The sequence below is a fragment of the Oculina patagonica genome, chromosome 2 (assembly GCF_052425735.1).
Source record: "Oculina patagonica isolate OP01 chromosome 2, crgOcupat, whole genome shotgun sequence".
Classification (NCBI taxonomy): domain Eukaryota; kingdom Metazoa; phylum Cnidaria; class Anthozoa; order Scleractinia; family Oculinidae; genus Oculina; species Oculina patagonica.
Window position 1 is genome coordinate 5,279,486 of NC_135759.1, and position 25,149 is coordinate 5,304,634.

The 25,149-nt window shown below is 38.7% G+C and overlaps 3 protein-coding genes across 3 annotated transcripts in view; 1 reads left to right on the forward strand and 2 right to left on the reverse strand.

The window, feature by feature from the left end:
* The window catches only part of LOC144642789 (D(1) dopamine receptor-like), a 49,373-nt gene extending 42,928 nt beyond the window's left edge, over nucleotides 1-6,445 (reverse strand). The window contains exon 1 of the mRNA XM_078501865.1: nucleotides 6,340-6,445. The gene's annotated coding sequence lies outside the window, so the exon portion shown is untranslated. The remainder of the gene's footprint in view (nucleotides 1-6,339) is intronic.
* A 3,325-nt stretch (nucleotides 6,446-9,770) lies between these two features.
* On the reverse strand, nucleotides 9,771-14,872 carry LOC144642788 (kelch-like protein 20). Its single transcript, XM_078501861.1, has 2 exons — nucleotides 13,407-14,872; nucleotides 9,771-11,111 (listed from the first exon to the last, which is right to left on the reverse strand). Exons 1-2 carry the CDS (start codon nucleotides 14,770-14,772, stop codon nucleotides 10,795-10,797), a joined length of 1,683 nt encoding a protein of 560 aa, XP_078357987.1. The 5' UTR covers nucleotides 14,773-14,872; the 3' UTR covers nucleotides 9,771-10,794.
* Nucleotides 14,873-14,980: 108 nt separating this feature from the next.
* Nucleotides 14,981-23,628, forward strand: LOC144642827 (uncharacterized). The gene is made up of 7 exons (XM_078501917.1): nucleotides 14,981-15,211; nucleotides 15,909-15,998; nucleotides 16,183-16,272; nucleotides 19,468-19,590; nucleotides 20,709-20,840; nucleotides 22,297-22,413; nucleotides 23,307-23,628. The coding sequence occupies exons 1-7, from the start codon at nucleotides 15,074-15,076 to the stop codon at nucleotides 23,418-23,420; spliced, it is 804 nt and encodes a 267-aa protein (XP_078358043.1). The 5' UTR covers nucleotides 14,981-15,073; the 3' UTR covers nucleotides 23,421-23,628.
* The last annotated feature ends 1,521 nt before the right edge of the window (nucleotides 23,629-25,149 follow it).

Sequence of the window (25,149 nt, forward strand, 5' to 3'; positions counted from 1 at the left end):
CTCTAAAACTCCTAAGATACGAGTCAACACGAATAATCGATCTTACTTTTAAAAATGTATTTGTCCTGCTCAAAAAAAAAATCCTTTAAAGGAAACGAGTTCCCCAAAGCAATAAGAGAACTTCAGAGTTTGAAACAGAGGAACATGAAGCCAACCCTTCGCATAATTCGGATTATAATTCTTACGCCAGTTCTGTTGAAAGCATGCAATCGCGATGAAACAAAGATCTACCGTACTTTTATCATCTGTAAACATGTCAAGTATACTCCACCAGGCTATAAATTATGAATTGGCCATGGAATGGAGAACTTTTGGACATTTGTTACTGAGTGTGGTCTATAGTCTTCTATTGAAGTCCGTTGAAGCCTAAAATTGGAGAATATTTGGATCTTTCTGCTAAGGCTGCAATGTGAGTTAAATGAAGAAAGACCCCGGTAACCTTAAAATATTCCTGCAATGAAAATGAAAACTCACGTTTAAAAGTTAAGTCAAATAAATGCGGGTGCATGTTATAAAAGGAGCACAAAAACAAGATTTAGAGCTTCCTGGTCTGTACAGCCAAATAGAGATAACAGAGATAAAGATGTTCATCATCAGAGAGGTAAACTCTGATATGCCTATATTTTACCTCAGAGATAAAGATGAAATGCAACTTGGCAACTCAGGTAAATGAAATTTGTGAAGTTGCTTGTTTTCTAGATATGGTCAAAGTCCCCCCAACCGTCAATAGTATAATATCGTACAAAATGAAAGACTCTGAGTTATTTGTTTTGAAACTTAGTTAAAGTCACATTCTTGGCACAGAGCGTGAATTCGTTTTGTTTTAAAATAATTAACAAATCACTGTTCATCTTTTGATGGAACAACCGCATTGAACATCAGTTATTTGTTACGTTACGTTAAAGTTGACCGGAGTAAAGAAGATCTCTAAAAATTCAGTATATTTGTTTTCGAATACCGGGGCTGAAAACCGTGTTATAAATACCGTATCACCCACAATATCACCCATTAAAATGAGATATTTTGAAAGCAAGCTAAATCTACTTTTTACCTCACGCGATCTTGAAAACACTGCAACCAGGATTTGAGCGTGGAAACAAAGTCGATGAAGTTTTCTTCCTAGCGCGTTCTCGAGAGCAGTGCTTCCCACGGATTGTTAAAGGCATTGAAAGTGTTAAAGGAAATTACATCTGCATTCTTTTGTTGAAACGATTTCCAACTGGCATAATTTTGTTGCACCTGCTACATTCAAGCTGTGAACCAGCAAGCAGCCACTGCTTTCTCATCTTATTTGAAGAACCTCAACAATATACAGCGCCTTGATTAGTTAAAAGAAACGAAAAAATTGAAGGAGTTCTTGCAATTACAGAGTAATAGCGTGGCTTCGGCGAATTTAAGTTTTCTTAAAGGAGAAGCTAAATACAAAATTTGGCTGTTTTCAAATCGAAGACTGGATTTAGGTGACTGTGTGTGGGAATTAAAGAGGAGAAATTTGTGAAAAGCGATGTTTCCAGAATAAATTCGTGAAATACACCTGTTTCAGTTCTATTTTTATTTGTAAATTAAGGAATGAATTTAAACTGTTTTTTCTCTGTACTCCGGAAAAAATTAAAAACCTCTTTCCCCAAAATTTTTTACGATTAACGCAGAAAACAATTTTTCCTTCCATTAAAAGGCTACAAGAATTTCGTGTCTATTTTGCTGCCATGTTGAAAAACTCAGATACACTGATATTATTTTTGCTTTGTTTCGTGAGCTACGTAATAACCAGCGAACCGGACGACTGTTAGGATGTTGTTTTTTAGAGAGTTTTACCGTGTGGTATTGAGTTTATGCACCTAAACATTTCGGACGCAGTTTCCCTTCCAAATATTAACTCGAACATTTCTGTAACGCAAATTTTCTTTCGAAACTATGCCCCCCCACCCTCTGTATATAAGCCCTCCCCGAAAATTAGCCGGCTTACCTGAAATGGACGTTCTGGGCTTTTTTTTGGAATTTTTCGGTAACTTAGCAAAACCAAACCGTATGTTCTTCAGTTCGTGCAAAGTTAAAAAAAAATTCGAAAGTCGCGAATTGTAAGAATTGTTAGCCAACGAAAAAAATTACGAACACTTCCCTTTGAGCAATTTTGTAATGACTTTCTTAAAATTAAAATCGCATTTAGCCAAAGAGCCTATCACCACGCCCAAAAACAGAGCAAAACTCCTGCAATCCGCGAACAACGCGGGAAAAATCACATGACGGAAGCCACGATTGGTTTTCAATTTGGACGTGATTGGCTGAGAAGGCGACATCTTGTCTCTGATTGGCTGTGCCAATTGCAAAGCACAAATGTCTTCCGATGTAGGCAGTTTGTGGCGCCATTTTTTGTAGTTCATACATAAATTATTGTTGTCACTTGTGCAAAATTTAAAGTAACGAACTTAAATGTAACGAACTTTATTGTAACATTTGCGAGAGCTTAAATGTAACGAGCTTGAACATCACAAACCCGAATGTATCGAAACATTGAAGATCGAAATATCACGAACTTGAATGTCTTGTGCTTGAATAACTTCTCGTTAGAAAATAGCAAATTTAAAAAACCCGATCCAACTTTTAAAGACATGTTTCAGCATGACTAACGTACCATCTTGAGTTTATTGAGGATAATACAACAACAGTATAAATAGGTGGCTTATAAGACAAAAATAGAAAAGTTATTGACAATGCTAAGGAGTTAATAGAAAAAACAAGAGACAGACTAAACCGTTAAAAAGTGTCAGGTTCTGTCTGATACGAATACCGTTAAAAATTTTAGGTATTGTCTAGAATCCCAAAACCCATACAGACCATGACAAGTAGGTGTTGAAGTATTGAATCTGAGGTGTTTAATTCGGGTTTTAAATTGTTAATGTAGAATTTTTTTTAGTTTAAGACTGTAAGATGTTTTTGCAGAATCTAAGATTCTGAAACAATCAGAGGTGTACTGGTTTTTACAATTTGGATAACTACCAGTAAGGTGTCTTAAAACATGAGAATTGTTATCAGGTCATGTGTGCTTTTTGATCCTTGTTGAGAGATGGCAAGAAGTATCGCAAATACAACGGGGGAGTTACATCCCTCACAGGTATAAGCAACAAGGGATTTACGAGAGATTGGAATAGGCCTACAACCACAGACAAAAAGAGTTGGAAGGTTGTAAAAACATGCCCGATTAGAGAGAGTTTCGAATTCATTTTCATTCCCCATTCCTGTATTGCTGTAGGATCTCCCCCTTCCTCCCTACCAATGTTGGTCTCTCACTTTACAATAAAAAAAATTAGTGTGTGTGTGTGTAAGGTCGCTTTTCGCTCAACATTGAAGAGGGGAGGAGAGGGGAAGAACAAAAAAAGTGCAATAATTCCCAAGACTTTTGTCTGGGGTTGTAGATCTCTAATACTGAAGACATTTTTAAGGAGAAAATCACTTTTATGTCCAAACTTTGCTAGTGCTTGAATGTAACGAGCTCAAAAAATCGCATGATATAATATATATACTACGCTGTCAGGACAGGCTAAGTTTAAAGAGGAAAGTCACGATCTATATTATTGCAGAGCTTGTTATCTTGACTTAAAAAATGGATGAAAACTAGAACTAACATACAACCTGCTTCTTTGAACGAATCGATGTTTAATTTTTAACCGCGCAAATTGATCTGACTTAGGAGTTTATCACCACTTTCAGAGAGCATGTGTTTACAATTTTTTCTATTTTGCTAGAAAGAAAGAAAACTCCAAAATATTAAATACTTAGTACCTGGAGTAGTCGTGTAGAAAATTGCAGAAAATTCGTCTATATTTTTAAATATGATCCTCCCAAATCGAGTGCTTAAAAGTACTCGATGTGGAGGAGGAATAAAATTTGATATTTTTTTTCCGTCGGGATGAAAATTAAATGTAGATATTACTAAGAAACCGAAAATGTTACATCTAGCCCTTGGATTCTAGTTTCTGCGTTTTAAAGTCAACTTCTGAAGTGTGATTTGACAAGTGCCTTTTATTTTTGACGAAGCATGACGATAAAATTTTTATATGTTTAAATGAAATAATTCATTAAGGAAAAACTAGGCATTGTAGGTGAAACTACATGCATCTTGCGATTTTGCACTTTAAAATACAGCCCACGATTTGCGTAAAGTTCAAACAAGGAATTATATTTGTTTAAACAATTCATTGATTTTTTGGATGGTGATACAACGAAACTATTGTCATCTATGCTCTCTTAATCTTTTTTGCTGTCTATTTTTAGCCACAATTTCTACCACGCAGCCCGTAATAGGACTAAGCCATTTAAAACTCTGGTCGGAATATTTTTCATTAGTAAGGTAAGAAACCTTTCACACAATTTTGCCACATCTAATAATAGAACTTATAAAAAAATACCATTTCTCATCTGTGAGTTCTGATATTGTCATAGGATATATTCGCCTGCGAGATCTACCTCTCTTAGATCAGAAAGCGGTTTTTTAGAGATCTTTACCTTAACCTTAACAAAAAGAACTTTGAACACGGAGCTATTATAAGAATCAGAGTTGTCGGTCGCTTTTCTCGAAGTAATTCAATTTAGCTAGAGTTTCTCTTCACACGTGAAAACAATGGCGGTTAAAGAGCTTGGATTGAAAAGTCGATAATTAAAATTTAAAATTCAAGGCCGACTGTGAAAAGATTAGATGCATCGGATATTAAAGAGTTTCTTTGAACTAGTCAAGTGTAGGACAAACGATGGAAAACCTTTTTTTGTGTACAGCTGAATAGAGAAAGCGTTTGGCTTAAAAATATAATTCCTTTTTTATTACTGTTTTTCAGTGTGCATTCGGCTGCTGTGAATTTTCTCAACCTTTTTGCATCTCTGTGCAATACAATATATTTTTTATATCTGTTGGATCGTTAGCACTAGTCCACGAAGTCAAAAACAAAGAGGCATAAAAAATCAAGTTTCTCAGGCCAATCTTGATGAGTATAATTTTAAATTTGCAATGTTAAATTACAGTTTTTCTTAAACTAAGTCTTGTTATCATAAACTAACATCTGAAAAGATTTCAACTTGCTAGACAAAAGACTGAAAAAAGGCAAGTTGCAAATTCGACGGGCGACTTCCGGAAACTCTTATTCAGGTTACGTACAAAGTGGTCGATATATCTTCCGCAATTCAACACCATCTTAAAAAATCTAGCAAATGTACATTGACGTTGTTCTGATTTTCCATTGCGTAAAACAGCATCTATTTTTTGCTTTTACAATTTGGAAGTTAAGCGACGTAAAATGAAAGAATTGCTATTTCTTCGTCAGTCAAAAACCGTGCATATTTACTTCTACATCAGTGAATAAGTTTAATTATCGTTTTTTATGATATGGGTTACATATCTAGTTATCGTATCGACTTTTCGCCGAACGTAAGCGTATATTTTAAATTGAAAAAAAAAAAAAAAATCGGTGTATTATTGTATAGGGTTACCTTAATATATTTCACAATTTGCCTGAAGTTTCGGTGTTGCCAGTAATTAATAATGTTACTACGGAGCGCCTTGAAACACGACAAAATTAAATTTTTTGTTATCAGCATTCAGTTGGAATCGATTTGATTTTGTCGAAACTGTCCCATTCGAACGTAGATAGAATTCTGATCTGATTGAAAATACGATTTGTTAGCCGGCTGTCCTATATTACTGTATATATTGGTTTTGGCAAAAACAAGTTTGAATTCAATTTGATACACTTTTGTTTTAGCAGTGCAAACGAGGACCTTTAGTGATAAATTCAGTATTTCAGGTGTGGATTTGCTCGATTCCAATATCCATCGCCGGTTTCCATTAGAAAGGTTAAAACTGTTTCATGATTTAGCTGAATGTCGCTTAATTTTCGAATGCTCGCGTTAAATTTGTCAGCGATTCCGTTTCAACGAACTAAAATGTGTCATCGAATTAAGAGTTATTGAATTGTACATAGGGCAACTGTAACTGTTTGTAGATTGAAAATGTTCTTTCAGTTAGCTTTCTAAGGATTGTTTATATTGCTTTTGTAACCGAGATAGGAAAAACTACAGAAATTATGCAACAGTAGGAATTGTTTAATCGGCTTTCGAGAAAACAATCTCACCCAAGCGCCTCGAAACGAAGGTAGTTTCTGCAAAAGTTTATGCAAACTAGAAATAAGATTGCGATGCAAACAAAGCTATGACCTAAAATTTAAATTTTCTAAACCTAAGTTTTACTCGTTTCTATATATCCCCCACTGAGATAATCTACGACTTAAATTGTCTTTTAAAGGCAATACTTTGCCCAGAGAGCTTGTTTTAAAAGGTTAGGGTTGCACTTACCAAAGCCTATAGATTTGTTTCAGACTAGTTGCGACTCTCTCTGTACTCTCGACTATTTTGGGATTAAATGCTCTTCACCGCAGTATAATACCCCAACAAACCTCGACAACTGCGCAATTAGGAAACCGGGAGGCAAACAAAGTCATTGAAAAGAACTCATGAATAAAACACAAGTACCAATTACTTCTTCATTTAATCTTGCTAATCGCTGATTGTGTCAGTGGAGAGCCATTCAAGAGGCACGTAGCGCGAAGCCCTTCAGAAATAATACGTGCATTCAATAGTTGCCAACGTATAAAGGTGACTTTAATTTAAAGCTTCGAAACTTGTCTTAAAAAAGACACGGTAAAAGTCGTATATACCACTCTTTTCTCAGGGTCTGACAAATCACATTTACAGCAAATATAATAAATGTGCGAAAATGGACGGCTTAGACTGTGATCTTGAGCTGACGACGAAAAACGAAAAAAAAAGGTTACAGAAATTCTCATTTGTTCAGTTGACAAATGTCCTTATTAATTAGTTCCTTGAGTGGAAAACTTTGTACGGTAAATTTGCATTTATTGACAATCAATTGATCGGTTGTTAAATTGAAATAAATACGCCACACAGCGGCTAGGATAAAAGATGTGTCCTCAAATCTTTGACTTTCACTAAACATGTCATAATTTGGAGCAGCAATATTGATTTATGGAGATTAGTTCTCAAAAGACCGCCTTTTGACAAGGGACGTGTAAGAACGAAACATCAGTTTCAATCGACCCTTTGAACTGCAGGGATACATCATAAAATTATTTAAGCCCAGGAACTTTTAAATTGCTCCGGAGTCATATTTGCGTGACTTGATTTTATTTAATAATTAATAAAAATTAGTATCCTTACTTGACGAAGAGGTTCCGACTAAGCTATAAATGAGCTGCATAGAAAATAGTCCGTTTTCTATGCAGAATAAATACATGACAATATTATAGCTAGAATACGACAGAGATGTTTTCTTCCCACTGAAAATTTGCCATATGTTTCTTTTTGTCCTGGTTAGGAAGTCACAGAAAAACAAATAATTAAAATAAGGACGCGCTTTGGAGTTTTACATGTGGCGCACCGACTTGTGTGGGATTTGAGTTCGCCAATTTCTTATGTCGCTCCAAAACAACGCCGACCTAACAAATTAAAAACTGGTTGGTGGTGAGGGAAGCTCTTTGCAGGCCATTTTTGAAGGAGCCACCGCAAACATGGAATATAGTAAACAAACCTTTAACGAGTTCAGCGAGGGACTAAATGAGTTGCAATTACTAGTTTTGTGGCTTTACGTTAATAAATTAAAGGGTACCGAACATTCGCGCTCGTGTAAATTACAGCAGACGCAAGCACGCATTGCAGCTCTATTTTTATGATTCCGTCTGTTTCTTTTTTGAGATAACTATATAAACGTTCGGACAGTAGTGAGCATTTTTCATTCAGCATATTGCTAAAGAATACATAGAAGAGCAGGAAATTTTTATAGCTTGCTTTCAAATATCATTGAGTCCTTTATTTGTTTACAATGGCTGCTGTCAGTTTAGCCCCGTTCGTTAATCGCACCAAAATTAAGTTTGCTTTCATTTGGTAGATCGCTGGCATCAAAGAAAGACAAACTCTGGATAAAAGATGGTACAAAGAGTCGTAATTAAAACCCTGTTGCAAAATTTTGGCCGAAGGCGTACCTGAAATTATTCATGTCCACCAAATTATGTTCCAGTTTTTTTCTGCCAGTTACACCAAAATGGCGGCCAGGTTCTCAGTAGCTCACACTAAATTTGCGTCAGAATTTTATCGAAATTCGCATGAATGAAATTTGTAATGCCCTCTAAAACGAAGGATTTTCAAATTTCAAATTTCAGTGACTTTTAACTGGGTATAAAAGTGGATTGGTGAAGAGTTGTTTTTTTGTGATTTTTGAGGAAATCAGTGTGTTCACTGAGTCAGCTGGAAAGCCATGATAAATTTCAAAGTGCTACATGTTCAAAGCAAATTAGTCAGTTGACATGAAACTTTGCACGAAAACTTAACACTGCCGACATAAAGGACATGTTATGCGAACAGCTTTCTATTCGTGGATTAAGAAGTTAAGGTTTTACAATTGCGATGACGTCACACATTATCGCTATTCTCCTTAATGATATTACTGTAATATTTTGCGTAACGATGTGTTTAAGACTCGGAATTAAAATTTTCGATACGTGTGGCTAGCCTGAGGCAATTATAAAGACGGACATTGTTTTAAATTTTGTCTTAATTGTTCTCTGTCCGCAAAAAAATGACCGGGCGCATAAATTGTCACGTACGCGGATTAAAGAGCTCTCGTAAACTTGACATTTTACTGGTCCTCGAGCCTAGTCCCTAGGCGTTCTCGGCTCAAGGGAGTCTGGGCTTCATCGTGAGCGGTGACTTCACCGAATCGAAGAGCTGCTGGCCCTTTTGTGTAGCAATTTCTATTGTTTTTGGAGCTAGGGGCATTGTTCCTGTTAGTTGTTCTATTGTTCTTTCGAAGGGTAGCAAGTTATTCATGTCAAACCTTTTCAAGAGTTGACACCAAAAAAGTTAAACAAGCATTTTTGCAATAAAGCAAGATAATTATGCTCAAAACCGTTGAACCGTTTGAGCACACTTTGCGATAATAAAGGTTTTATTCCCTAATCGTCCCGCAAAAAAGATGAGCTAAAGCAATTTAAAAAAAAGATTAAACTCTCATTGCTACACAGCACCTACTTTTTTAATAACCCCCACCTTATTAAGGGCCCCCCCCTCCCTTCCTAGATGGTTTTTGACCATCATATTTACTTATTATTGCTGCTGTTTTGAAAATGTGTTACCAAACAGCACTCCATGTAAAACACTAAAAAGTCCACAAAAAAGAAAGATGCACATGACACGAGCAGGGACAAAGAAAAGAGCCCCGACGGGAACGAACCCATGGCCCCCAGAACCGGGCGCCACCACGAAGAGAGACGGGAGGGGCCAACGGGAACAATGAGTGAACCGTCCGCAACTGAGGATCAGCAATGTCGAACATCAGGAGAAAAAAAGATGGAGCGAAAAAAAAAGAAAGAGCACAGACACGAGCAGGGACAAAGAAAACGAGCCCCAACGGGAACGAACCCATGGCCCCCAGACGGGGCGCCACCAGCCAGCTCACCGAGTCCGAGCTAGTTGAGGCCCGTTGAGGCCTGGACCGTCGGGGATCAGTCTTGTCCCATGCCGTGTCTGTAGAACATCTACATGTATCTTTTTTTATTACCGAGCATTACCATCTTTTTATTTACTCCACTTTATTTCTTTTCTATGTACCGTAACTGATGTACGATGTGAAATGAGCCCCTCTCTATTTTAACACCCCCCACCCCCAGCAACAACAACATGACTGAAAGAATGAAATAAGACCCCATCTCCTGTAAGAGGGCCAAGCAAGTACAAGGGCACTAGGCCCCTTGACCTTTTCCAGTCGAACAGAATGATTCTCGGCACCAGTCCTTCAGTACAACAGTAATATTACGGTCGTAGAGAACGAGAGAAATTACCACAACACACGTTTTTTTCAGACTTTTAACAATTCTCACTTCATAATCCTTTTTTCACCTTAAATTTAACCTACTTACAAAACGAATGTTACCTTATTAAAGTACTTGAAAAATGTGTATATTTAAAGATATACTGTATTTATTTATTACCTTTTCAAAATACGACTTAAAAAATGTCATTGTTAAAAAAGAACATTAACCTTCAAATCTCTTAATCACTCTCTATTCCTCACACTGATATACATTTTGTTATGTATAATGTAATGACCTGCATGTATCTTAGAGTACTGTTTCCATGACACTAGCAGAGATGCCAATCTTTTTTTTAAAAAAAATCTATATCTAACAGATTCTAGATCTGGGAAGGTTTTCAAACGAAGCTAAACTGGAATCTCCAGTTGGGCTGAGTGAGCAGGGGGAGGGGAGGGGGGGGGGTGGTTCGAAACAAACAACCCTCCATGGGAGGGGTAGAATAATTTCTGGAAAAAAACACATTTGTTACAAAATGGCTCAAACTAGTTAAAACCTGCTGGACCAATTTTTGACCAAATTCTAAAGCTTGGGAAACGGAAACCCGACATACATGTAGACACATCACATTTGAGTAGGCATGACCTCAGGCAGACTCCAAATGGTACGATCTTGCAGTATCCTGACTCGATGCTGAATATCCTGGATATCCCTGTACAATAACGTAAAGGGAACTAAAATCTGACGTTTCAGTGTGGTCTAAGGTCACGCAATTTCCAGGTCAAATTCAAGGAAACCTGTAATTGATTTTTCTAAGATCAATGCATACTGCTCTTTAAAGGGTGTATGGGCCTAATCAAGATCTTAATCATTATAATGTACCTGCTGCACTACATGTATGGTTACTAAATGTTGACCACTTAAATTATCACACAACAGTTGCGCCAAAATGTACTCTTGGAACTGACATATTATGAACATAACTCCACTGGTTAATATTTGGGTCGTAGACCTCAACAGTTGACAAGAACTGTCCATTAAAGCCGCCAATGACATAGATTCTTCCCTTCATAACAGCAACACTAGCAGCTGAACGTTGATCATTCAGTGGACATGCCGAGGTCCAAGAATTTGTCTGGGGGTCATAGACATCAACATCGCTCAGGCAGTTGTTACCATCAAATCCTCCAATGACATACAGGCGGCCATCGAGGGTCGCAATACCAGCTACAGATCTTGGCTTATCTGTTGAACAATTCAGAAAATTGTTACTCACAAGATTACCGTAACGATTAAATTTAATGCCTTCCTAATTCATCTGGGTTAAAGCAGTGTTTCAGATAAGAGGGGGGTCTCAGGTCAAAACTCCGACAAGGTCAGTCACCTGAACTGACAAATTAATAGAAAAATGGCCCAGCTCACAACGAGTCTCTTGTAGCTCAGTTGGTTAGAGCGCCCAGCCGGTTCTGGGAGGCCATGGGTTCAATTCCCCGTCGGGGACTCAGAATTTTTCTTTGTCCCATGCTCGTGTCATGTAGAACATCTTATCTTTATTAATAGAAACTTGTTGTAATTTGGTGGGAGCAGTGGGCATTTGACTCCCTGGAACTCCTTGTTGCAACTTTGCCTTAAAACGTATCTGGTACCCTGGTTAGAGCCTTGTGATTCATTCAGCCAGTGCTTTTCTCCTGTTTCTGTAGCATAAAGTGACTAGGAGAAATACCCCCAGCATCAAAATCGATGGAACCCATTTATACTCCTAGGCTGGGTTTGCTTGAAAGGCAAAAGGTGATACCTGTCCTTTCAATAAGCTAATAAGTGTCCCCCATTATATGCTGTAAGTACCAATAAGTGCCAAACTCAGGTAAAAAGGTAAGCTACATGTACATACATGTACATGTAGGTAAGGTAGGTTAAGTTAAGGCCAGTTGCCCATTAGGCCAGAGCATACACTGTATACTGGTTCCTGTGACATGAAGTGACAAGGGGTATTTCAACTCCCCCCCCCCACTCTGGATGGGATGTAGTTCATTGCAGGGTTGCTTGCCAGTACCCAACCTCGTTCTTGTTCCCAGGGTCTCTCTCGTCCCACTCTGGGGGCGGAAAGAAAAAAACCCTGGGAACAAGGAGGGGGGCGTAAGGGGGGTCCGAAAACCGCAAAAAATACGCTACAAAACCACAAACCGCATCAAATTTTACCAAAACACCGAAATCGCAGTTTCAAATGACCAACAACGGTAGATAAAACTGGATCTGAGCCGAAGATCTGGCCTGGAATGTCATCAAGTCAACATACATGTATCATTGGATAAAACAGTTAAACACACAGGCTGCAATCACAAGCCACAGGGCAAGTTTGCTTAATAATGAACCCTGATTGTGTAAGCTGATATATATGCTGTAAAACAAAACACTTGGCTCAAGGTTGTTTAACTGAAGCAAAACAACCGAATGTGAAAGGATCCAGTGGAAATCATATTAACAATTTTCTCACCGACTACCACAACCTAAAATTTGTAATAACCGCACACCGCGTAGTCTTGTAAAACCGCAATATCGCAGGTTAAAATAAAAATTACCACAAAACCGCACGAAAAGTAACGCAAAACCGCATCACCGCAAACTCTTACGCCACCCTGAACAAGGTTGGCCAGTACCCTTGGGTGGAGAGAGGCACAAGTGTTTTGCCAAAGAACACAATGCACTGCTCCAGCCAGGACTCAAACCCAGACCGCTGGATCCAGAGTCCAGTGAACTAACCGTACATGTACACTGTAATTTAACTGTAGATCACCCCCCCCCCCCCTCTCTATAACAGGTGCCAACACAGTGGTAAATCCACACTCACATACAAGGTGAGGGCTTGAAGAACAATGCTGGCAACCCAGAGCATAACATTAGGGGGGCCTGGATTGAAAAAGGGTCTCTGGCTTGGTCCTTTGGTCCTTTGCTGCAAAGGTCTGGCTGCCAAGGCCCCTCCCAGGGATCAACAACTACAACATTCATCTCTTAGTTGTACTGTTCCAGGAACATCCATACACACCCCAAGGAAGGTCATTGGAAATTCAGAGGGGGGAGGGATTTCAAAAGCCTAAGTTTTAAAGAAAAGTATGAAACCTTTGATGACAGGTATGGAACAAAACGTTTTGCTTTTTCAGCATAAAAGCTAGTCATACATGTTATGGTACACTTTTGTTGTATACATATAATTTTTAATGTACTGGTACCCACAGTCATTGTTTTAAGTTTCTGTCACAGACACTTCTGTCTCAAATGCCTTTTCAGTGTTGTTCTATAAAAACAATATCCATACTTCTCCCAGTTTGAACTTGGCCCACTCCTCTGGAAATTCTTTGCTTTAAAATTTTGACTTTGAAATCCCATCTACTCTGAATTTTAATAACCTTCCTCAGGGTGGGGTATGGATATTTTCTGGAACAGGACATTCTTAATTAAGTACAGTTGTACACGTACATGCATAATATACTGGTACATGTACATGTAACTAATTGACTGAGGTAAACAAATCAATGGTCTTACCCAGTGAGGCCACATAGCTCCATTCATTTGTCTGTGGGTCGTAACATTCCACACTACTCAGCCGTGAAAGACCATCATGTCCACCCACAGCATACAGTAACCCACCCAGTGTTCCAACTGCTAAATACATTCTTGGACACAACATAGGGGCAACAAACGTCCACTGCTGCTCGTATGGATCAAAGCATTCAACACTTTTGAGTCGACGATGAATGTTGGAGCCTCCAAGAGCATATAATTTACCGCCAACACAACTTGCACCAAAATATTTTCTTGATACTAGCATGGAAGGTCTTATTGTCCAGGCATTTTCTTCAGGGTCATAAGTTTCGACAGTACTTAAGTATCGCCCACTTTCAAATCCACCAAGGCAATAGACTTGCCCATGAAGTTGAGTGACTGCGATGCCATAACGCAATGTAGGCATGTCCTCTATGGGCGCCCATTCATCAGTGTACAAATTGTATCTTTCCCCAGATGCCACAGGATTCCCAAGATGGAGTCCACCAATAGCAACAAGGATATCAGCAAACCCTGAATGTATTCGTGGCCTCATTCTGATAGCTAAAGACTTCTTACGCTTTTCAGCTGTGGGGGAAGAGGCGTAAGCGAGGGCCTCTTCTAGCATCTGCTTGCATTCGGGATCGTTAATGAGCCATTCGTTGTTAAGAACATGTGACCTCAGAAAAGCAGGAGAAAGTACAGGAAGGCGAACGCAACAAAGAACTTCGGCATAGTGCTTCAAACGTTCCTCACAGCTTGATAGCCATTCCATAGCCGCGTTATAAACATCTTCCTCTGATCGAATGCACACATTCTCGTCCGATAACAGCTGTTTGACTGCTTCTAAAGACAGGTCCTTAAACTCGTCACATTTTATCACCTCATTGAAGTGTTTTACAGCGTATTTCCGAGCTTCACTCCAAAGCTCTTCGCAGGAAAATCCCCCAGCAATAGCTGCGATACCAAGGCAGTTCGAAGGCTGAAGTTGCTCTTTCAGAAACTGACAACAAACATTCGTGATCTCTTTCATTTGGAAGAGATCTGACGCACTAAGGATGTCGTCCACATTGGATTCATTCACGTCTATCGAAGACGTGTAAACAAATCGAACAATGCATCGAAGTGCTTCGCCGGTTACCCCTTTTAAAGTAACGGATTCTTTTCTACTTTCCTTCAATTGTCCGGTAAACATGGCTCTGAAGTAAGGGCTGCCGACAGAAAGAACATTGCGGTGTGCTGATATTGATACGCCATCTTCAGTTCGGAGTGTTATGTCACAGAGTTCTTCGAGATCCAGCAAAGATTCTAAACCTTTTAGAACGAGAGAAGCATTGTTACTTGAAAGATACCGAAAAGAAGACATGATCAAGATCAAACACTTTGCATTCAAGGTCAGCCTTTGATGTCGAATCCAGTATAAAGGTATAAATAGCAAAAAAGCGATTACAATGGCCTCGGTTAATTATTTTTTCATTAAAAAACAAACAAAGGAAAAAGACCCCGAGGATCTGGAGCGAGAAAAGAACGCTTGCTTCGACTTATTTTACCGCTGACACAGAAGTATAAATTCAAGCGTTTTTGTCAGGAAATTCACTTTCACGTGTGATTTCCGATCAGTGTTGGAATAGAAGCAGTCTTTCGAGCTTTCCACTTATCCTGCAAAGATGCCCGCCAATTGCCAGAATAGCGAAGAATTCCAGCAGTTTCTTGACCAAAATCAGTATTCCAGCAATAGCATTTTACGCTATGAGAAAATTTTCGGTCGCGGTTTTGTGAGCACCGGTGGACTTGAAACAACGGAGGTAAGATGTCATTTTGTGATCCAAGGTCCCAGTAATTTTACTGAGACGTTTTTTTATTTCTAACTCCTTTTTGAAAATATTTTACAGCTTTCAGTTTTCACTAAGCTCTTTAAAGGTAGATTTTATCCGATTTTTTGCAAAACCATTTTGAAGTTCTTTTTTTCGGGCTCGCGAGTTCGCCCTGTCGGAAATATTAAAATTTCTAGTGCAAGTTTTATAACTCAAGTTTAGTTACACCAGATAAGCTTATTTTTTAATAAGAGAATAAAGCTTTAATACATTCCCTTTTTAAAACAGAACTTTGAAACGAAAAAAAAAATATCGATTACCTTGTAGTAGAATCTTCTGTTGATCGAAATCTCCATTCTTAACGTACATGTATTGCGCAATTGTGGGAGAAATTCTCTTTTTATCAAGTATTCGCTTCCAAGTTATTTATGCGCTCAGTCTGGGTCTCTTATCTAAAATAAAATTGGTTCATTTAAAAAAATACTTTTTTTAGTGGTAAATTATATCCCTGATGCAATTTTCTGTTCAGTTTTTCAGGTCATTGAGTAATTTTTTGTGTAAAAAATTGCATTCCCATGAATTGTGCAACAGCTTAAATCCCTGTGGTAGCTAGCACCCTGGGGTATGTGGCTTCCTGTATGAGATGAAATCAGATATGTTTTTAATAAAGTCTTTTTTCTTTTCACAGGAAATTGTAAGCATGCTCAGTTTAAAGCCAGGACAAAAAGTACTTGATGTTGGTTGTGGAATTGGAGGATCTGGATTTTACATGGTGAAGGTATGAAAACTACTGACTAAATTTTTAATTAATTTTTTTTAAGGATAGACTCATTACAAGCTTCCGCAAGTTATTATTATGTTTTATTTCAGTCTTCTCTTAGTTTACATGCAATAATGTACATGTGTCACTCTTGTGGTAGATATGTACGTAATATTTTTTTCTTCTTTTATATTTACCTCAGAACTTCAAAGTGGAAGTGTTAGGTGTTGACTTGTCAAAAAATATGATTGACATTGGTATACAAAGAGCAAAAGAGTTTAAAGACGACAAGGTAATGTACTGTAAAAAGTTGTTTTTCTCTCTATGTCTTATTTGCTACTTAAAAGACCCATTATGGAATCCTGTTATGTAATCTTGTTAATCTTAAAAATTCTGGTTGTGGAACAAAATGCTAGAAATCGAAAAATAAAATGAAATTAATGCAGTCATATGGCATCCTGATCAGGGCTTTTGAGGCAAAATCTGCGATCATCCAAAGCACAAGCCACTAGAGGGGACTGGGGATGCACCTGAGAAATTTTTGAAATCTAAAAGCCCTAAAACGTTATTATTTTTTGCAGCATTTAATTTGCATAACATATTTCTTTTGAAAAAATCAATCTCGTTCAAATGGTGATTATTTTCCAAAATAAAATCATTTTGTTTTTAATTTTGGGTTAAAATTTAAATGCGGCAAGTGCTTCAACTTGCCTCTTGCTAGTTACGGCCAGTGGTGGATCCAGACATTCAGCTAATAAATGACCTTCAGCAACCCTCCAAGTTTAGACCATTTTAGTCGCCATGGCGACTAAAATTTTGGAGCTGGCGACTAAATTTGAACCAAGGTCGCCAGGCTGGCGACTAAAATTGGAAGGAAAGATTGAAAGCATCAGCTTAATTTGGTGACTAAAATTTTTCACTGGCGACCAAATTTGAGTAGTTGGTGGCCAAATGGCCACTAAGGAAAAAAATAAACTTGGAGGGTTGTTCAGCTAAGGGGGGGCCAGCTTGACTATGAATATTGAATTCTGTGAAGAAAATTCCGGCACTTCAAAGAAAATGCGCTATTTCCGAAAAAATAAGAGCGGGGGGCGGGGGGGGGGCGGGCCCCGCGGCACTTCAAAGTGGATCCGCCACTGACGGCCCTGCTGATTGTTTTCTTAAACCTGCAAGGAAGGTGAAAGCTTTTCAAGAAGTGAAAGAAATTGGGGGTAAAATTGCAGTGTTTGGCCGAGGGAATGGAGGCTACTTTTAGTTCAAGTTATCCAAAGGTTCAAAAATCGTGGGTTTGAGAAATCAGGATTTTACCGCAGTTAGGCCTTAATGTAAATTTTTATGGTTGTTTTAGGTTTTATTAATTAATAATACTTGTATGGATAAATGATGCTGAATGGCAAGGATTTAAATTTTTCAAGCTTTATAACAAACATGTAAACTATGTTAACATTCATGATAATTTGTACATTTAGACTTTAATGACCTTGAATTGGTTATCTTCTTAATTTCATCATGCTCTTCAGGGCTCACCAAAACCCCCATCCAGTCATCCGGGACAAGTGGATTTTCCTGTTGGGCAAGTGACTTTTCATGCTCACTTGCCCGACGGGCAGGGGCTCTGGCAAACCAACAATTAACTTACAACAACGATTTTGAAACAAAGCAGTACATTTTTGGCCCATTTGTCATGGGTAATCAAAGGTTATAAATGAACTTTTACAAAAACTAAAGGAAGCTTAAATAAACACACAGGCTACTTTGAACAAGGTTTCACGACAGTGAAATTCACCGTTTGCAGTCCTTTACTAAGAGCTTCAATTTTGGTTCTTATTTTCCATAGAATCAGCCACCCAAAAAAGTAATGCAATTACCGTAAAAACCCGCAGATAAGCCGCACCTTTTTTCCAAAAATTTTCGCTCGAAATCAGGGGTGCGGCTTATCTGCGGGAACATTCGGAAAAGGTGCCGTAAATTTTCGTGAACTGACACTAATTTATGGAAATTTATGTAAATTAATATAACTCAAAACTACAAGAGCTAGAGAGTACCAGTCATTACTTTTGCAAGTTTGACAGCTCCTATACTGTTTGCAGTGTCGACAATGGCCTATTACTTAAACAGTAATATTGATACTTTACGAGCGAGAAAATACCACGAGTATTGACAAGTAAGATGGCCTATTGTTTCTTTCTCATTTTGCACTTTGATGGAAAATTTGTCCAACTGATTACGAAACTCTCTTCATGCAACGAGTTTATCTCCAATAGATGGCTCCCAAATCTCTTTAATTTGTCGATATGATAGCCACGAAACCCGATCCCAACGCCTACATATCTTGTTTTGCTTTACGTTCTCGCCCTAGTCCCATATTTTCGCGTTCGATGAATTGCCTGGTTACTAAGCTATGAACGTTCGGCAAAGGCAAGTTCTTGTTGTTGTCACACAAAAATCTATGGAAAAACTGCGTTGAATGAAGAAATACCTGTCAACAAATGCCAGAAAAAGATCACCCAGAATATGTCAAAGTTGGTTTTCATTATATAAAGAGCTGAAATTGTGGGTAAGACTGAAGTATTTTCTCTTTCAATGTTCACTGAGTTTACGTTCGACGAAGAAGACTTCCTAAAGACTCAACTTTGGATTTTTGACTCGACTTTGGATTTTCTTTGATTTACTTTCAAAAAACTTTTTTTCCAACATTTGAGTTGTTAAACTCAGGGTGCGGCTTATCTGCGGGTGCGGCTTATCCGCGGGTGTTTACGGTAAACAACAATTAGAATGCATCAAAAACTGTTCCAATCAACGATTTGATTCGAAATGGTTCTCAATGGTTTTAGGATTTGTTGAAATGTGTTGCCAATGTCTCAAAACGCAATCCAAATGTTTTGCAATGGTTTTGAAATGATTTTCAACGAATTTTTATTTCATTGAAGAGGTCATTGAAATGCGTTGTCAATCTTCCAAAACGCATTGACAATGTTTTCATAATGCATTCTCAATGTATGAAAATGCATTGAAACAAGAAATGGTATAATGGTCCTTTCCTTTAAGGGTCGTTTTCACAAATAGGGTCTCAATTTCCCTGGTGTTCCCTGCAGGGGGGGTCATGAATTATTAATAAGTTTAAGAACCTGGGCAAGGGGGAAAAGTGTCCGGGCAAGCAAAATTTGAGAGTTACTTGCCCCATGGGCAAGGTGGAATTCAAGTTTTTGTCGAGCCCTGCTCTTTTTATTCCTGGCATACTATTGAATTTGGAAGTTAGGAGAGGGTCACTATTGAAAATGAAATGTTTTGCCTTGGCTTTATGTAGATACTGTGACTTGTGTTTGGGACGCCAATGCCCCTAGCAACACAGACTGCGTCTGTGAAGTCTTTATGACTTTGTACAATGTAAAAGCTTTATAATCCAATCATGACTCATGTCTGTTAAATCTTGACAAGACATGTAAATGTTCGTAAATATGTGTACTAAGTTTTGCCTTCTATATAGGTTGAGTTTGTTGTTGCTGACATAACAACTGCCGACTACAAACCGGAATCATTTGATGTCATTTATAGCAGAGATACAATTCTTCACATTGACGACAAAGAGACTCTCTTTAAAAACTTCTTCGTAAGTTGAATTGCAATGTAGCCACTCATTTGTATTGTAATAATAAAATCTCTTTAAATTGATTGTAGTGATGCATGTACAAACTGTCACGTAATTTTCGAAATGATTTTGATGCTTATTTTGGAAACATCTGTGGGTTGATAATTTTCTTCATTTGCATCACAGGGCTCAAAATAATGGCCAGTCAACGGACAATGTCTGGTCAAGAGGACAATTTGTCCAGACAAAGTTTCAGATTGCCGGTCATTCTGCCAGGTCACATACATGGCTTTTAAAATGATAACTGATGACCAAAAAATAAATAACATTGTTGATACCAATTTTTCTTAAAGCGTTAACTAAAATTCTAACAACTTTTTTGTTTATTATGACTGACTTGTCACTATCACATCTTACAAGCCAACTTTTTGTTTATTATGACTGACTTGTCACTATCACATCTTACAAGCCAGGGCATTAAGAAGTGATCTATTCATAAAAACTGCTGCCAAAATTAGTGAAGAAATACATGTAGCGGGTCTTTTTAATGTGGTTGAATGTAATTTAAGCTAAGTTAAACCCGAAACAATGCTGGTCAGCAGCTTACCCGTGTTTTGGTTATGCGTAGTGGGTGGGGGGTCTGCTGGGGGTCGCGTGGTTTTACAGCTCGGCTTCTGAGGTCAGCTCAGTTTCACGTGCGCTTTTGCTGTTCGACTGTCTTTGGCGTCTTCTCCCTGCCCTCCCTCCCTCTCTGGTAAGTATGAGGTAAGTATCATGGTTCCACTGTGTATGCAGTGTGACGGTGCCTGGTGGTTGCTGCTCACAGGGTTGTCATGGTTACCCTACGCTCTCGGCTTGTGCTCAAGGCTTCACCATCTTTCCAGGCACCACCCCCAAGCTCATCTACATTTGTATTGTTGATGAGTTTAATGCCAAACAAACAAAGACTATCTAACGAACAGCAGAAACAAGTGGTAGTTTAAAATTGCTATTTCCAATATTTTGACTGGTCAGAAACGATTGACCGAGCTTAAATCTGTTTGGCCGGTCAACATGACCGGCAACTGTCTGAAAATTATTTTGAGCCCTGCATCACTTGTCTGTTTGACAAAAATGTTATTCCTGCTATTTTTTGTTAGAAATGGTTAAAACCAGGAGGTGAGCTTCTTATTTCTGATTACTGCCGTGGCCCCAAAGACCTGTCTGAGACAATGAAGGCATATATTGCTAAGCGACAGTATAATCTCCTGACGCCAGCTGACTATGGCAAGGTATGAACTGCTAATCTACTGGTATTAATTTTTGGCCAGTTGTGTAACATGTAATTCCCCTGATTTTAACAGTGTTACATGTATGTACATGTTATTTATAAGTTCTCAGGTAATTTGTATTGTTCATTTCCAGGAAATACTGGAATATAACCACCTCAAGGAAGGTCATTTCAAATAACAAGGGGGGGGGGGAGGCAGGGGATTCAAAATCCAGAGTTTCTTAAAGAAGTATAGAGCAGGGCCGTAGGCAGGATGTTGCATGAATGCCAGAGGCGTGAGCGTCCCAACCTCCAAATTATAATTTTTTCCTAAGTGGCAATTTGGCGACTAAAATGGTCTTAACTTGGTGATTTGTTATCGTGGCGCATGGGTGGGTGCAGACACACTTGTCGCACTCCCCTGCCTACGGTCCTGTGGAGCTACTATAAAGTGGAATGTCTGGAGGGGTGGTGTAGGGTGGGTGGGATGGGGCTTCCAACCTCTACTTGTAGAAGAGACAACACAATCTTAAACCAGCAATGGAGTTTGTGTTGCCAATAATATTGCAAAACAAACCTGCAGTTGACTTGGATTAGAGTAACAATACTTCAAACCTTGTGATTTACAACTGTTGGCAATCTGTTATGAAAACCCAACAATACACTATTATTCCCACAGATTAAGTTTGTGGGGGTGATTCTCAAGTTTATATTTCCTTGTCAATTACGATGAGGTCAACATGTAGGAAATTATCTAAAAGTAAATTTGGCACTAGATTACAAGGACAACACAAGTCCACACAGTATCTACAGCTTTACATGTGCATGCAGCACATCCTTCAATCAGCCTTGGCTGATCATGGTTTAGCTCTTACAGTACATATGTGGGTACAGTTACATGTACAGTACAGTTATTTAGGCGCGGTGGCCTAATGGTTAGTGCACTGGACTCCTGATCAAGTGGTCTGGGTTTGAGCCTGGCTGGGGTCATTGTGTTGTGTTCTTGCAGGGATGTAATTAAGAAAACACTAAGCCGGCTTATCAACAATCCCAGCTGGCATTTCTGGCCTTGGCAGCTCTAAAAGTTTACCCAAGTCTTTGTTTTCATGTGAAATTTCAGCCGGATTTGAGATCTATTTCAGCTGGTTAAATTAGCCGGCAGCCGGCCCTTAGCGACATCCCTGTTCTTGGGCAAGACACTTTACTCTCACAGTGCCTCTCTTCACCCAGGTGTATAAATGGGTACTGGCGAACTAATGCTGGGGGTAACCCTCTGATGGCCTAGCATCCCATCCAGGGGGGATTAGAAATACTCCTAGTCGCTTCATGCTACAGAAACCTAGATAAGCTCCAACGTGTATGGGCCACTAGGCTTGACACAGACTTAACCTTTCCTATTAAGCGTGACTCTTTTTTGTTATAACTGGAGCAGATTTTGTACCATACAATAATAATTTGTTTTCTTTTTGTACATTCAGCTTTTAGAGAAAGTTGGTTTTGTTGATGTAAAAGCGATAGACAATACCAAGAGATTCATAGAAGTTCTTACTGCAGAGAGAGCGAGATTTGAAACAGACAAGAGTATGTTTCTAAAGGTATGGAAATTTAAAGACTACAATATTATATTGTAACCTCAGCATTTTTAAGGGCACAATTGGTTAATGGTTTGTGGAGTGAACTCTTTATCAGTACCGGTAGGTCCACTGAGATTGATCAAATCTGGCCAGGGTCTTAAATGTTTTGAGTTTTTGGAAGGGGACGTCAGCTCTACTCCCTCTTCCTTGTCTGTTTTCTACTCACCCCAACCCTCAAACACTCGAAGGAATATTCAGTACTCGCTCGTTTAAAATACACCTGTACTGCAGGCTAGGGTACTTTGTTGCTTCCAATTCTCAGTACCCATTTGTTTAAAAGCGGGTTACAGCAAGGCGCCCGAAAGTGTGACCACTTTTAATTTATTCACATTCTTCCGTGCAGATTTAATCCAATCAGAAGTAAACTGGAACCTGTCCTTGGCTTCTGATTGGATGGTGGTTGCACGAAAGAATGTGAATTAATTAAAGGTGGTCACACGTTTGGGTGCCTTGCTGTAATGCTAACCAACTAAAAAGGGTTTATAGTGTTAATTAACTTTTCACTGCTATAATAAGCACTTAATTTTAAGTTAGATGTTGTCCAAAGTACGTGTAGAAGAAGTTGGATATATGTTAATCATTACTGATCTCTAAGACTGAATTTCAAGTTGGTTCTTGTAATAAATTACAAATGTAACTAAATCCTTTTGCTGGTTTGGTTTGGTTTTGTTTTGTTTGCATGTTTGTTTTCTTCTGTTTTTGTTTTCTTTTGTTTATTCTTGCACATTTTTCGTTCTTTTGACTGGGATTGTTTAACAATAGAATGACAAGCTTTGAGTGTCCTTAACAGCCTGAAATTGACAAGTGAAATTACCTTTGATTCTGACATTAGTTCATCTTCTCTTTTGAAACAGGATTTTAGCCCAGAAGATTTCGAGTATCTTGTTGAAGATTGGGAAACAAAAATTCAGCGATGTGGCAATGGAGACCAGAAGTGGGGTCTTTTCCATGCCAAGAAATCTGCGTAAAGAATTAATTAACTATGGAAACACAAGGAATTCAGGAATTCTACTGTTTTGCTATAAGTAAAAACCACCACTGAATTTTAATGATAAACTTTTGAATCCATTGTCCGCTAGATTCCGATTGTTATTTATTGGACAAAGAACATACGTGCTACATGTACACTTTAAAAGATATAAGATTCCTCAAATAAAGTGGTATTTTTATATGGTACGATTCTCTTTGACAAATCCTACAGTGACACCTTACTGCAAGATCCTATACACTCACGCTCAGGCCTGGGGGAAGGGGAACTAAAGAAATAAATGAATAAAACTAATGGGGCTATTCGGCGGAAGTCTTGTGGATGCGGATGCGGCACTAATTTTTTTTTTTGCCCCCTTAGAGCAGGGTCTGGAAGGGGGGTCCTGATCCCGGATTCCTGCTCCTTTTTTACGAAAATCCTGCATGCCGCATTTTTTAAAATAGCTGTCCCGAATCCCGTTTTTTCTTCCCCCACCTCCCCCCCTCCCCCAAAATAAAAAAAACTTTTTACTGCAAAAGCTAAAAAATGCAAGATGTAGATTGGCGCTTTCGATTTATATCTTGAACTTACGAGTGCAAAAAAAGAAATAACTTCTTTAGTGCTCTCATCATACTGACCTCCGTATGATGAGAGCACTAAGGAAGTTTACAAGAACAGTGTCCACCGCGTCTCATCTGAGACGAGACACTGTGCTCGCCCGGTTGATTCGCGTTCGCTGCTTGAACGTCCATTTCTGACGTGACAACTTCCCGTTTTCCCGACAGAAAGTTTGAAAATCCCGCATCCCGTGCCTAAATTTCGGTTAATCCCACTTCCCGGAGAGCAGTCAAATCCCGAATCCCGTCAAGATATCTTGCGTTTTCCCGAATCCCGCACTGTATTTTGGTCAAATCCCGGATCCCGAAAATACCCTTCCAGACCCTGTTAGAGGTACTAATTCTTTCTGAAAAGTTTTACTTTTTTCCGGCTTGATAGTTATTTTCGTGCTAAAAGGTACCGGAACAACTCTTAACCAAACATCATTTAAAAGTTTTTATTTTGCTTGAAGCTTCTGGCTAGTAGAGAATTGGTTTTCGCAGAACCCCCGAAAAAGTTTCTTCGCATGTATCTGCTATGTTAACTTCCCAGATGGACGAGGTACTGTAGTTAGGTATCAACAGTCTATTAAGAAATCACTTGTGATTGGCTATCTGAAACCAATTCGCGGGAAAATTTGGAAGTTGCACGTCCCGGGTAATGGGCTCCCGGTTTTGGCTAGTGCGAACAAAGCTGTCACTAGCCACTAGGCTAGTAATCAAAAAAGTTAGTCTCGAGCCCTTTGCAAACATTTTATAAGAAGAACATAACCACAAACTGCCGCGAGGAGAGGTGTTGTGTGACGTAACCAAATTTCGCGCCAAAAGAGAAAGCCTGGTGAGGCACGTTTACCTTCCCCATATTACACGTATAGTAAAAGTTCTGTTCACTAGTAGTGGGCAATCAGACTGCTTTTCGTAAGTTACCTTAACTGCTAAAACTGCTAGAAGATCGGAGAAGTGAAGCTTAGCGAGAGAAGTACAGACTTGCTTTTCATCTAGTCAATACTTGTGGACTCTAATTGGTGCTCTCGATATTCTTTGCCAAAATGAGAAAACGATAGTCGAAAGTAGTGTGGGAAAGGTTGCTCCCGGTACACCAAATAAAGAAATACGCTCACAGTCACTCGCCCT

Bases quoted from the DNA above. Each gene is read 5' to 3' on its own strand.
- LOC144642788 (XM_078501861.1), bottom strand. From the start codon at position 14,772: ATGTCTTCTTTTCGGTATCTTTCAAGTAACAATGCTTCTCTCGTTCTA. The intron at 11,112-13,406 runs GTAAGACCATTG...ATTGTTCAACAG, and splicing joins GAGCTATGTGGCCTCACTGG to ATAAGCCAAGATCTGTAGCT.
- LOC144642827 (XM_078501917.1), top strand. From the start codon at position 15,074: ATGCCCGCCAATTGCCAGAATAGCGAAGAATTCCAGCAGTTTCTTGAC. The intron at 15,999-16,182 runs GTATGAAAACTA...TATTTACCTCAG, and splicing joins CTGGATTTTACATGGTGAAG to AACTTCAAAGTGGAAGTGTT. The intron at 19,591-20,708 runs GTAAGTTGAATT...ATTTTTTGTTAG, and splicing joins CTCTCTTTAAAAACTTCTTC to AAATGGTTAAAACCAGGAGG.